Consider the following 13,476-nt stretch of genomic DNA (forward strand, 5'->3'; position numbering starts at 1 on the left):
GAAAAGGTGTTGGGATCTCTGCTGCTTGTGATGTATATAAATAACCTAGATGAAAATGTAGATGGGTGGTTTAGTAAGTTTGTAGATGATATGAAATTATGAAGAAGGTGGTGTTGTGGATAGTGTAGAAGACTGGCAAAGAATATAGATCAGTTACAGATATGGACAGAGAAATGGTAGATGGAGTTTAACCTGGCCAAATGTGAAGTGTTGCACCTTGGTAGGTCAAAAGTAAAGATTCAGTACACTGTTAAGGACAGGACCCTGGACAGTGTTGACGAGCAGAGGGATCTTGGGATCCCAGTTCATGGCTACACAAGTTAAGAAGGCATATGCCATGCTTATCTTTATTAGTTTAGGCATTGAGTTCAAAAGTCAGGAAGTTACGTTGCAGCTTTGTAAATCACCAGTCAGACTGCATCTGGAGCATTGCATACAGGCCTGGTCTCCCCATTACAGGAAGCACGTTGAGGCTTTGAAAAGGGTGCAGAAGAAGTTTATCAGCATACTGCCTGGATTAGAGAGCATTGGCTACAATGAAAGGTTGGACAAACTTGGGTCGTTTTCTCTGGTCAGGAGCTCTGATAAAGCTCTATAAGATTATGTGAGGCATAGGTGGAACAGACAGACTATACAGCATATAATTTTCATCTCCCATATTTGTGAGGGATGTGAAGGCACTGGAGAGAGATCAGAGAAGGATGACGAGATTCATTCTGGGCCTGCAGGGTATGAGCCATGAAGACAGACTGAAAGAATTAAATATTTTTAGTCTAAGTAGATGTAGAATGAAAGGAGATATGATAGAAATGTTCAAAATCATTATGGGTATAAGTAAGGTGGATACCAGCTGCTAGTTCAAAATTAATCCATCAACGAGTTCTCGGGGCCATTGTGGTGACTAGTTAAAGGGAGATTTCAGACTAATGTCGGGAAGCATTTCTTTACGCACCTGGAATAAACTACCTAGCTGTGCAGTTGAGAGTAGTACCTTAGAGACTTCCAAATCAAAACTCAATAGTTATTTCAACACACTATGTGAGTAGGAATTTGGTAAGCTTTGTTGAGCCAAATGGCCTGCTCTTGTCAAAAAACTTTCTAACGTTCTAATAGACAGACTTTATTGTTTTCCCAGGGTTGAAATGTCTAATAGTAGAGGGCATGCATTCAAGGTGAGAGAAGAAATGAGGGGCAAGGTTTTTTTTTACACAGAGTGGTGGGCGCCTGGGTGCTGTCAAGGGTGTTGGTAGAGGGCAATACATTAAGTACTTTTAAGAGGCATTCAGATAAACATATGAATGTGAGGAAATGGATGGATATGGGCATTATGTAATTAGTTTATTTGGCCATTTGATTATTAATTTATTTGGGTTGGCGCAGCATTGCGGGCCGAAGGGCCTGTTCCTGTGTTGTACTGTTCTATGTTTTACGTTCACTCCCACTTCTCCAGATTGAACTCCATCTGCCATCTCTCAGCCCAGCTCTGCTTGCTGTCCAATGTCACACTGTAACCTATGACCATCTTCTACACCATCCACCACTCAACCAACCTTTGTGTCATCTGCAAACTCAATCACTCACCCTTCCACCTCACCCACACCATTTATAAGACAGACAAGGAGCAGGGGGCCCCAGATCAGATCCCCCGTGGTATCACCTCTGGTCACCAACCTCCAGGCAGAAAACTCTCCATTTACAACCACTCTCTGCCTTTGATGGGCAAACTAGTACTGTATCCACACAGCCAACTTCCCCTGGATCCCGTGCCTCCTGTCTTTCCGAATGCTCCTGGCATGGGGAACCTTTTACTAAAATCCATAGGCACCACAACCACTCTGCTCTAATCCCATCACATTTAGGAGATTGAGAGGGGATCTGATTGCAACATATAAGATTATTAAGGGATTGGACAAGATAGAGGCAGGAAATATGTTCCAGATGCTGGGAGAGTCCAGTACCAGAGGGCATGGTTTGGAATAAGGGGTAGGTCATTTAGGACAGAGTTAAGGAAAAACTTCTTCTCCCAGAGAGTTGTCGGGGTCTGGAATGCACTGCCTCGGAAGGCAGTGGAGGCCAATTCTCTGGATGCTTTCAAGAAGGAGCTAGATAGGTATCTTATGGATAGGGGAATCAAGGGATATGGGGACAAGGCAGGAACCGGGTATTGATAGTAGATGATCAGCCATGATCTCAGAATGGCGGTGCAGGCTCGAAGGGCTGAATGGTCTACTTCTGCACCTATTGTCTATTGTCACAAAGAATTCAATCAGGCTCATGAGGCATGACCTGTCCGTCACAAAGCCAGGCTAACTATCCCAAATCAGACTGTACTTCTCCAAATGCTCATAAATCCTGCCTCTAATAATCTTCTCCAATAATTTGCCCCCCCCCCCCCACTGATGTATAATTCCCAGGATTATCCCTACTCCCTTTCTTGAAAAAAGGAATAACATTGTCACTCTCCAATCATCTGGCTCCACTCCTGTGGCCAGTGAGGATGCAAAGGTCATCAGCAAGGGTGCAGCAATCACTTCCTTCACGTCAAGTAGTAACCTTGGATATACAACGTGCCCGAGGCTCAGGCAATCCGAATGTTTTCCAAAAGTTTCAGCACATCTTCCTTTTTAATGTCAACATGTTCCAGCGTATCAGCCTGCTTTACGCTGTCCTCACAAATGTCGAAGTCACTCTCACTGGTCAATGCTGAAGCGAAGTATTCATTAAAAACCTCCCCTACCTCCTCTGAGTCCAGTCACCTGTTTCCTCTTCTATCCCCAGTTGGTCCTACCCTCACTCCAGTCATCTGCCCGGTCTTCACATACGTGTAGAATACCTTGGGGTTTTCCTTAATCCTACTCACCAAATCACTCACCTATGTCATGATTTTTTCTTGCAGAAGCAGTACAGTGCAATACGTAAAATGATTACAGTACTATGCAAAAGATTTAGGCACCCTAGCTATATATATGTGCCTAAGACGTTTGCACAGTACTGTATATAAAACCTGAGGGTTGGACTAATGACCTTGAAATGTGAGTTCAGATCCCATCATGGCAGATGGGAAATTAAAATGCAGTTTATTAAATAAGTGTGGCTCACATGAGTGATCATGTCTATGGAATTGTTACAATCCCACCTGATTCATTAATGCTGTTTAGGGACTGCATTTGTGGTTCAGTCTAACCGTGGTTATTTTTGAGCCAACAAGCCACTTAATGGCTTTCATTTAGAACAGGTACACTCAGTGACCACTTTATTGGGTATACCTATGCACCTGTTCTTTAATGCAGGTATCTAATCAGTCAATCGTGCGGCAGCAAATCATTACGTCAAACCACGCAGACTTGGTCAAGAGGTTCAGTTGTTGTTCAGACTAAACAACAGAACAGAGGAAGAAATGTGATCTAAGTGACTTTGACTGTGGAACGATTGTCGGTGCCAGATGGGGTGGTTTGAGTATCTCAGAAACTGCTGATCTCCTGGGATTTTCACACACAACCGTCCCTAGAGCAGAGGGTTCACCACCATTTTATGCCATGGGCCAATACCATTAAGCAAGGGGCTGTGGACCGCAGACTGGGAACTCCTGCTTTCGAGTTTACAGAGAATGGTGTGAAAAACCAAAAAAAAACATCCAGTGAACAGCAGTTCTGTGGGTGAAAATGCCTTGTTAAGGAGAGAGGTCAGAGGAGAATGGCCAGACTGGCTCAAGCTGACAGGAAGGTGACAGTAACTCAAATAACCACGGGTTAAATCAGTGGTGTGCAGAAGAACATTCTTGAATGTAACCCACTCTGAGTTCCACTCCTGTACCTAATAAAGTGGCCACTGAATGCACTAATAGAGCAAAATCCAAAGGCATTACACAAGTGTGTTAATATTGAGGCAGATAAGGAAATACTTGCTCAGGAAACAGAGTGGTGGTACAGCAGTTAGTTTACTGATCAGGTGAACCAGAGATTTGAGTTTAAAGTCTACTATGGCAGCTGTGAAATATAATTTTTAAAAAAACATGTTGTTTACAGTAAGCTGTTTTTCAAACTTGCCAACCTCCAAAGTCCTATAAAATACCCAATTTGATTGAAGTGGATTACCATTCCTTCAGATAAGTGCTTTACAATTTCCAATACCGAAGTAGTTCCAATTTCGAAAACTTTCTAATTCCATCTAAATATTCCAAGTTTTGCTTCACACTCTCCCAGATGTTTAAACTGTTAGTTTAAAACAAAAGGTGGTTCTTCCCTTCCTGGTTTGTTGTCTGTGAGGATTGTCCAATGTGATTGGCAACTCAGTCAGCTTGGTGAGATAGGGGATACCCTTGTACTGATGCCCAGCAGCAGCCAAAATCCAAAGAGAGGTGTGCTCCACAGAGATGGTTAGGCCTTTGTGGGATGTTGTCTTCTGGATTGACAGGAATTGTTTTGTTGACTGCAAATTCCAAGTCATAGTTCACATGTTCAAATAGATTCAGCGGCCACTTTATTCAGCACATTGGAGAATCTGGTGTGGTCGTCGGCTGCAGTAACCCACCCACTTCAAGTTTCGATGTGTGTGTTCAGAGATGCTCTTCCGCACACCACTGTTGTAACACGTGTTTATTTGAATTACTGTTGCCTTACTATCAGCTTGAACCAGTCTGACCATTCTCCCCTGACCTCACTCATTAACAAGGCGTTTTTGCCCACGGAACTGCTGCTCACTCGATGCTCTTTAATATTTTCCACACCATTTTCTGTAAACTCAAGATGTTGTACATGAAAATCCCAGGAGATCAGCAGTTTCTGAGATACTGAGTTCCTGTCTGGCACCAACTATCATTTAACAGTCAAAGTCACTTAGATCACACTTCTTCACCCATTCTGATCTTGGGTCTGAACAACAGCTGAACTTCTTGACCATGTCTGCATGCTTTTATGTATTGAGTTGCTGCCACGTGATTGGCTGATTTGGTATTTGCATTAACGTGGAGGTCTACAGGTTTACCCAATAAAGCAGCCACTGTGTTTTAATTTTGTAATACTCCTTGCACTAGGCAGTACTGGTCTAATTATTCCTTATAAAGGGATGCTGCTTTGCCACTCTGTCAGATTTTCTGCCTTTCTGCATTAATAATAATATTCAGATGTTGACACATTCATCCCCGTGAAGACTTTGCAGTGTGAAACATTTCAGGGCATAACCTTGTTTCTTCAGTGAAGTGTTGGAAATGCTGAATGTCCAATTAGGTATGACAGTCACACTTAGAGTGCTCCAATAAATCTAATTCCAGAGTCTTAAATTGTTCTGTGGTTAGTTCTGGCTCAAGCTACAAAGCTACATTTTATTCATATTTTACCCTGAGCCTGAAGTGCTCAGGGACTAACAGATCCACTTACCCATCCAGATCCTGGTAGTTTACGTTAACTCTCTTTGCAGATCCCAGAAGCTCTGAAAAACAGGGGAAAAAAAGTGGGATTGAGAAAACATTTACCAGAAGCTTTGTAGATGAAGGGCCCCCACCACCCATCCCACAATCTTTTTGACCTACTACCATCAAGAGGGAGGTACAAGAGCTTCAGGACTAGGACTGCCAGACTGGGTAACAGCTTCTCCCCTCACGCTGGGAGAGAAATGAATACCCTGCCACCACTGAGGTCTCGTCACCAAGACAGTGAGCTGTTTACTGTTTATTGTACTATCTACTGCTTATTGTTTATTTGTTCTGTGCATTAGATGCATTTTGAATGATGTTTTATTGATTTATTTATGGTAATATTTTGTTTTATGTTTTGTGGGTATACTGTGGTCCAGAAGAACATTGCTTTCTTTGGTTGAACATATGTACAGTCAGATGACAATAAACTTGAACTTGAACTTAAACATAGAAAGTATCACCACAAAAAACTGAGGCCATTCAGCTCATGTCTTTAGAAGAGTAATCAATCATACATATTCAAGCATATTCCTGAGACAGAGACTGACACCTGGGCTCGTGTGGGAGTCCAAAAACTTCAGATGCTAAATATCTGAAATAAAGCAAAGTTTTAGAAATTATTTTACTCCTTTCTTTTAGCAAAATAATGGAGGAACTTAGAAGGTCAGGCAGCATCTACGGAGGGAGGGATCTCATTAAAACCTATCAAATATTGAAAAGTCTACATAGAGTGGATGTGGAGATGTTTTCTTTAGTGGGGAGACTATGACCAGAGGACGCAGCCTCAGAATACAAGGATGTCCCTTCAGAACAGAAATGATGAGGAATTTCTTTAGGCAGAGGGTGATGAACTTATGGAATTCATTGCAACAGATGGCTGTGGAGGCTAAGTCATTCGGTATGTTTAAGAGCTTGATAGGTTCTTGATTTGTAAGGGTTCAAAGGTTATGGGGAGAGGGCAGGAGAATAGGTTTGAGAGGGATAATAAATCCACCATGATGGAATGGTGGAGTAGACTTGATGGGACGACTGTCCCAGTTCTGTTCCTACGACTTATGGTTTTATGGTCTTATGAAATAAAGAGTCAACATTTCAGTCCAAGACATCTTCTGACCCTCTGGATTAGACCATAAGACCATAGACATAGGAGCAGAATTAGGCCATCCGGCCCATCGAGTCTGCTGTGCCATTCAATCATGGCTGATCCTTTTAATCTATCTCCTCTTCAACCCTAGTTCCCGGTCTTCTCCCTGTAACCTTTGATGCCATGTCCAATCAAGAACCTATCAATCTGTGCCTTAAATACACCCAGAGACCTGGCCTCCATGCTGCATGTGCCAACAAATTCCACAAATTCACCACCCTTTGGCTAAAGAAATTTCTCTGCATCTCTGTTTTGAAAGAGCGCCCCTCTATCCTGAGGCTGTGCCCTCTTGTCCTAGGCTCTCCCACCATGGGAAACATCCTTTCCACATCTACTCTGTCTAGGCCTTCAACATTTGAAAGGTTTCAATGAGATCCCCCTCATCCTTCTGAATTCCAGTGAGTACAGACCCACAGCCATCAAACGTTCCTCATATGATAATCTTTTCATTCCTGGAATCATCCTTGTGAACCTCCTCTGGACCCTCTTCAGCACATCTTTTTCTAAGATGAGGGGCCCAAAATTGTTCACAGTACTCAAGGTGAGGCCTCACCAATGCCTTATAAAGCCTCAGCATCACATCCTTGTTCTTGTATTCCAGACCTCTTGAAATGAATGCTAGCATGGCATTTGCCTTCCTCACCACCGACTCAACCTGCAAGTTAACCTCCAGGGTGTTTTGCACAAGGACTCCCAAGTCCCTCTGCATCTCAGATTCCTGGATTTTCTCCCCTTTTAGAAAATATTCCGTACATTTATTTCTACTAGCAAAGTGCATGACCGTGCATTTTCCAACATTATATTTCATTTGCCACTTTCCTGTCCATTCTCCTAATCTGTCTAAAGTCCTTCTGCATCCTACCTGTTTCCTCAACACTACCTGCCCCTTCACCAATCTTTGTATCATCTGCAAACTTGGCAACAAAGCCATTTATTCCATCATCTAAATCATTCATATACAGCATAAGAAGAAGTGGTCCCAACATCTGCGGCCTCCCTTACTACTCGGTGTTACTGCCATTTTTCTTCCTATTCCACTCCCATGCTTGCTGCATCAGGCGGCAACCTTGCCATTTCTTTAGCATTTGTCTGTTTATTTTTACCAGGCCAAGTTGCTAGCTCGACACTCAACCCAGCACGGGAGGAAAGCGTGCAAGGAACCGGCTGGATTCGAACCCTGGACCAATCGTGTTGAAGTCCGGTGCAGATACCGCTACACCACCAGCCGGCCTTGTCTTGTATAATTGTATATACATTGTATAATCTCTGACAAGGAGTTTTGGAATTTGTATACCCAGTCTGGAGAATCAGGAACCAGTCATGGACAACTTAATATTTATATTTTCTGTGTGATCTACACTTGCCAGGCAGCTGCAAAGCAAGGTTTTCATTGTACCTGCACCCTACTCTACCTGAGAACAGGACAATAAATCGACTTGACTTGATATACAAGGGACCGCTTGTACCTGACAAAGTGGCCACTGTGTGTACGTTCCTGGTCTCCTGCTACCGCAGGTACCCACATCAAGGTTTGATGTCTGCACACCACTGTTGTAATGCATGGTTATTTAAGTTGAAATAACTACGAGGAAAAGCAAAAAAAAAGCAAACATGGTTGAGCAGATGAGAGAGGATTAGTAGTGTGTAAGGGGAATGTGTCTGATGTTGCGAAGACCAGGGAAGAATGATTGCTAATGGAAAAACCATATGATGCTTAGTCCCTATTGATCTCCATCCTATTGTAAACATTCCTTTTCCCCTCTCCATTATTCTCCTTTCTCTGCAACTCATCTCCCAGTGAGCTACAGCCTTGTCATAGGGTTTGGAGGCTTGCATGCCTCAATGACCCAGAGAGCTATTTTGGCTGGAATCAGGGCCTTGTGCTTTGTAGGGTCATCCATGCCAAACAGGATAAAAGGGTAGAGGCCAGACAAAGAATTGTCCACTGATCCCCCAAGCTCAGGGCCACCAACCCTTACTGCTAAAAAAAAATTGCTTTGGAAACAGCAATGAAGAATCCTTCTTTATCTGTATACAGACAGACAGACGTACTTTATTGATCCCGAGGGAAATTGGGTTTCGTTACAGTTGCACCAACCAATAATAGAGTAGAAATATAGCAAAATAAAACCAGAAATAATTAAATGATAATAAGTAAATTATGCCAAGTGGAAATAAGTCCAGGACCAGCCTATTGGCTCGGGGTGTCTGACACTCCAAGGGAGGAGTTGTAAAGTTTGATGGAGTTGTAAAGTATGAACGGTATGGACAGAGATGGAGGACCTTCATTGCTGCCAATGGAAGTTGGAAATTGCTGGTAATACACAGCAAATACACACAAAATGAACAGAAAATGGAAATTGCTGGAAATACACAGTTCATGAAAAGAGAGGTTTGATCTCCAACTTTTGGTGATTTTGATGAAAATCCATTAATCTGAAACATTACTTCTATTTTTCTCCCCACATATGCTATTGGACCTGAAGAAAGGTCTCGACTCAGAACTGTTAGTTCATTTCCATTGATGCTGTTGAGTTCCTCCAGCATTTTGTGTGTATTTATGATTTGCATTAAATCTGCTGAGTATTTCCAATCATTTCTCTCTTTAGATGTAAGTAAGCAAGCCTGAAAGGAATCGCATGAGTTAGGATACAAAAATAAGAATTTTGGAGCAGCTTAACTTTATGGAGAAGACAACAAGCAAGATTGAGCAGAAGATTGCTTGAGTAATTACTAAGGACGATTATCATGATGCACCTAGATTCCTTCTCCCAAAACTTCAATAGAATATAGAATATACTTAATATTCTTGTATTCATCACATACAATAAAGGTAATTCTAAAGACAGAAAATGTTGCAAACATTTAATGGCTTAGGAAATATCTGGTCCATGAGTCAGTCCTCATGGGAGGATCAGAGGAAGAGAGGGTCAACAACTTTAAATTCCTCTGCGTTATCATTTCAGAGGACCTGTCCTGGGCCCAGAATGTTAAGTGCAAGTATGTAGAAAGCACGGTAGTGCCTCTACTTCCTTAGGAGTTTGCAAAGATTTGGCATCTAAAATGTTGTGACAAACTTCTGCAGTTGTACCATGGAAAGCTTTTTGCCAGACTGCATCACTGTCTAGTATGAGGGGGCTACTGCACAGGACCGAAAGAAGCTGCAGAAGGTTGTAAATCTAGTCAGCTCCATCTGGGGCACTAGCCTATAAAGTACCCAGGACATCTTTAGGGAGCCGTGTCTCAGAAAGGCAGCATCCATTATCAAGGACCTCCAGCACCCAGGGCATGCCCTTTTCTCACTGTTACCATCAAGTAGAGGGTACAGAAGCCTGAAGGCACACACCCAGCGATTCACGAACAGCTTTTTCCCCTCTGCCACCCGATTCCTAGATGGACATTGAAGCTTTGGACACTACCTCACGTTTTTATTGTACATAATTTCTGTTCTTGCACATTTAAAAAAATCTATTCAATGTATGTAATTGATTTACTTGTTTATTTATTATGTTTTATTTTATTGATTTTCTTCTCTCTCTGCTAGATTATGTAGTGCATTGAACTGCTGCTGCTAAGTTAACAAATATCACATCACATGCCAGTGATAACAAAGCTGATCCTGATTCTGATGTGTGGTGGAGAGTATATTGACTGGGTGTATCACTGCCTGGTATGGAAACACCAATGCCCTCGAAAGGAAAATCCTACAAGTTGTGGTGGATATGGCCCAGTCCATCATGGATAAAGCCCTTCCCACCACTGAGCACATCGACATGGAGCATTGTTGTAGGAATGCAGCATCCATCATCAGGAACCTCCACCACTCAGGCCATGCTCTTTCCTCACTGCTGCCATCAGGAAGAAGGTACAGGAGCCTCAGGACTCACAGCACCAGCTTCAGGAAGAGTTATTACCCCTCAACCATCAGGCTCCTGAACCAAACTGGATAACTTTACTCAACTTCACCTGCCCCATCATTGAAATTTTCCCACAACCTATGGTCTTATTTTCAAGGACTCTTCAACTTATTTTCTCAATATATACTGCTTATTTGTTATTATTATTATTAATTTCAATTTTACTTTGCACAGTTTGTTGTCTTTTGCACGCCATCTGAACACCCAAGTTATGTGGTCTTTCATTGGTTCTATTATGTTTATTACCCTATTATTTATTTATTGAGTATGCCTACTAGAAAATGAATCTCAGGGTGGTATCTGGTGACATACATTTACTTTAATAATAAGTTGACTTTGAACTTTGAAATATCTATGGTGAGAGAAAAATAATTCATTTTTTAGATCTGATTGCCTTCATCAGAACAGTTTTTTGGCATTTCCAGCTTTTTTAATTTTCAGAACCATGTTCTAATTTTTAAATCAAATATTTTGCATATCTCTAACAAACATTAGCTAGTAACAAATTGAAGGTGCTGTTTTCAGCATCTGAGTGATTCATTAGCGACTTGAAGGGAATGCGCTAACAATTTGAAGGTGAGGCAACACTTCACCCATGAGTCTGTCGGGCTTATCTACTGTAGCTGGTTCTCTTGATGTGGCCACTTGAGCACCTACAGGCAGGATTTCCTGGTGCCCAATCATTTGACACCACTCCCCATTCCCATTCCAACATGTTGGTCCATGGCCTCCCCTACTGCCCCAATGAGGCCACTCTCAGGTTGGAGAAGCAACACCTCATTTTCCATCTGGGTAGATTCCAACCTGATGGCGTGAACATCAATTTTTCTAACCTGCTATTTTTTTCCCTCCCCTTTTCTCTTTTTTCCATTCCCCACACTGGCTCTCCTCTCTTTATCTGCCTATCACCTCCCCGTAGTGTCCCTCCTCTTCTCCTTTCTCTCGTGGTCTACTCTCCTGTCCTATCAGATTCCTTCTTCTTCAGCCCTTTACCTTTTCCACCTATCACCTCCCAGCTTCTTACTTCATTAACCCCTCCCCCATCCACCTACCTTTCCCCTCACCTGCCTTTACCTATCGCCTTGTAGTTTGTACATCTTCCCTTCTTATTCTGGCTTCTTCCCCGCTTCCTTTCCAGTCCTGATAAAGGCCCGAAACATTGACTGTTCATGCTGCCTGACCTCCTGAGTTCCTCCAGCACTTTGTGTGTGTAACTTGAAGGGAATAATGTCCCCACAGAGACAGTTTAAAAATATGAATTCAGATTTATTAAAGAAAATGTGAAATAGAAACCTTCAGCCATGGGTTGCCAGGAAAACTATGGAATTATTAATGTTTTCTCAGGAATAAAATCTTTCCGTGTTTTCTGGACAGGCTAAGTGTGTCTCCAGATGTCACCTGACTGATTTTCCCAATGAGCTAACCGTACAGCTGCATCGAAATTGCTACCAGCGGTTCAGTCAGAAACCTAAGCGCCACACGACAGGCTGTGATGTACATTTTGTATGGTTTCTGTGCGCACTAAGTGGCAGCCTTCCGCTGACAGTCACATCCAGAAACGAGTAATTTAATTTCAAACATTCATCCAAAAGTTGGCACAGAATAATCTCTTCTGCATCGCTCATTTGATTGCTGGCACTGGTGTCAATAAATCCCTTTTGCAACCAGGTTCCAAGTGCATAGCGTACGCCTTCTGTCACTGGCTCGTGAAGGCTGATGCAGCCTGTGATTCTGGGGCTTCTTTTATATTCAGACGAGGGAGAGGGCACTGTCGCCATTTAAAGGGCCAGGCACAGGCACCAAACTGCAGCCCACTCCCAGGGACCAGTCCTACCCATCTATCCTCAGAAGCAGTAAGTTCAAAGTCCAAAGCAAACTTCATATCAAAGGACGTTTATGCCACTATATACTACCCTGAGGCTCATTTTCTTGCAGGCATTTATGGTAGAAAAAAATACAATAGAATCAATGAAAAACTATGCACAAAGACTGACAAACAGCCAATGTGCAAAAAATGACAAACTGTGACAATACAAAATAGACAGATAAATAGATAGGTAGATTGAGAGGTGATAGATGGATAGATAGATAGATCAATAGATGAATAAATAAATAATACTGAAAACATGAGTTGTAGAGTCCTTGAAAGTGAGTCCATAGGTTGTGGAATCAGTTCGGAGTTGAGGTGAGTGAAGTTACCCGCTCTGGTTCAGCAGCCTAATGGTTGAAGGAGTAGTCACTAATGGTGTCCGCCCTAACACTCCTGTACCTCCTTCCTGATGCAATACCCGGACAGTGGGGTTCCTCGATGATGCGTGCTGCTTTCCTGTGGTCACTCCATGTAGATGCACTCAGTGGAGGGGAGGTATTTTCCTGCGATGGACTGGGCTGCATCCATCACTTTTTGCAGGCTTTTCCGCATTAGCCGAGTTCAGTTCTCATGACATTATAAAGGAGCACCTGAACACCTAGTCGACACAGTGGTTTCAGAATTTTGTCTCTGTTTTGGAGATGATCAATTTACTCTTTGTGGGAGCTCGAGGCGCACAATGGGCTGCCATCTGTGCTACATTATAGCAAGGGATGCACTTCACCGATAGTGAAACAACTCTTTCATCCTGAGGGAGCAGCATTTTCAAAGCGAGTCTTCGCCGATTATTCTTCACCTCCATCACCAGATTTCTGAACGTGCCATGAACACTACCTCAATATTTCTTCTTTTTGTACTGTTGCTTTATTTATAGAAATTTTATGTTTTTACACTGTACTGCTGCCACAAAACAACATGTCCTATAACTTGACTTTGATTCTGATTTGTTCCCAATCTGAGGATTGGATTAATCTCGCAAAACATCCTATCCTATTTTGGGATAGCAAGAGGAAAATGGTAATGAGCTGGAAGTTTCAGCCATCACCTTACTGAATGTTCTGCTCCTCTTCAGAACAGTGGCTTGGCTTGGCTTACGGCCATGTTCCATCAGGTCACAGAGTTCAGCCCATCC

At 42.6% G+C, this 13,476-nt stretch overlaps 1 protein-coding gene across 4 annotated transcripts in view; it reads right to left on the minus strand.

The window, feature by feature from the left end:
* Positions 1 to 13,476, minus strand: part of caskin1 (CASK interacting protein 1) — a 696,764-nt gene that overhangs the window by 257,839 nt on the left and 425,449 nt on the right. For all 4 annotated transcript variants that reach the window (XM_073060226.1, XM_073060225.1, XM_073060224.1 and 1 more), the window contains exon 2: positions 5,376 to 5,427. In XM_073060226.1, the coding sequence (XP_072916327.1) occupies positions 5,376 to 5,427 (52 nt within the window). The remainder of the gene's footprint in view (positions 1 to 5,375; positions 5,428 to 13,476) is intronic.

Source organism: Hemitrygon akajei, chromosome 11 (genome assembly GCF_048418815.1).
Source record: "Hemitrygon akajei chromosome 11, sHemAka1.3, whole genome shotgun sequence".
NCBI classification, from domain to species: Eukaryota; Metazoa; Chordata; class Chondrichthyes; order Myliobatiformes; family Dasyatidae; genus Hemitrygon; species Hemitrygon akajei.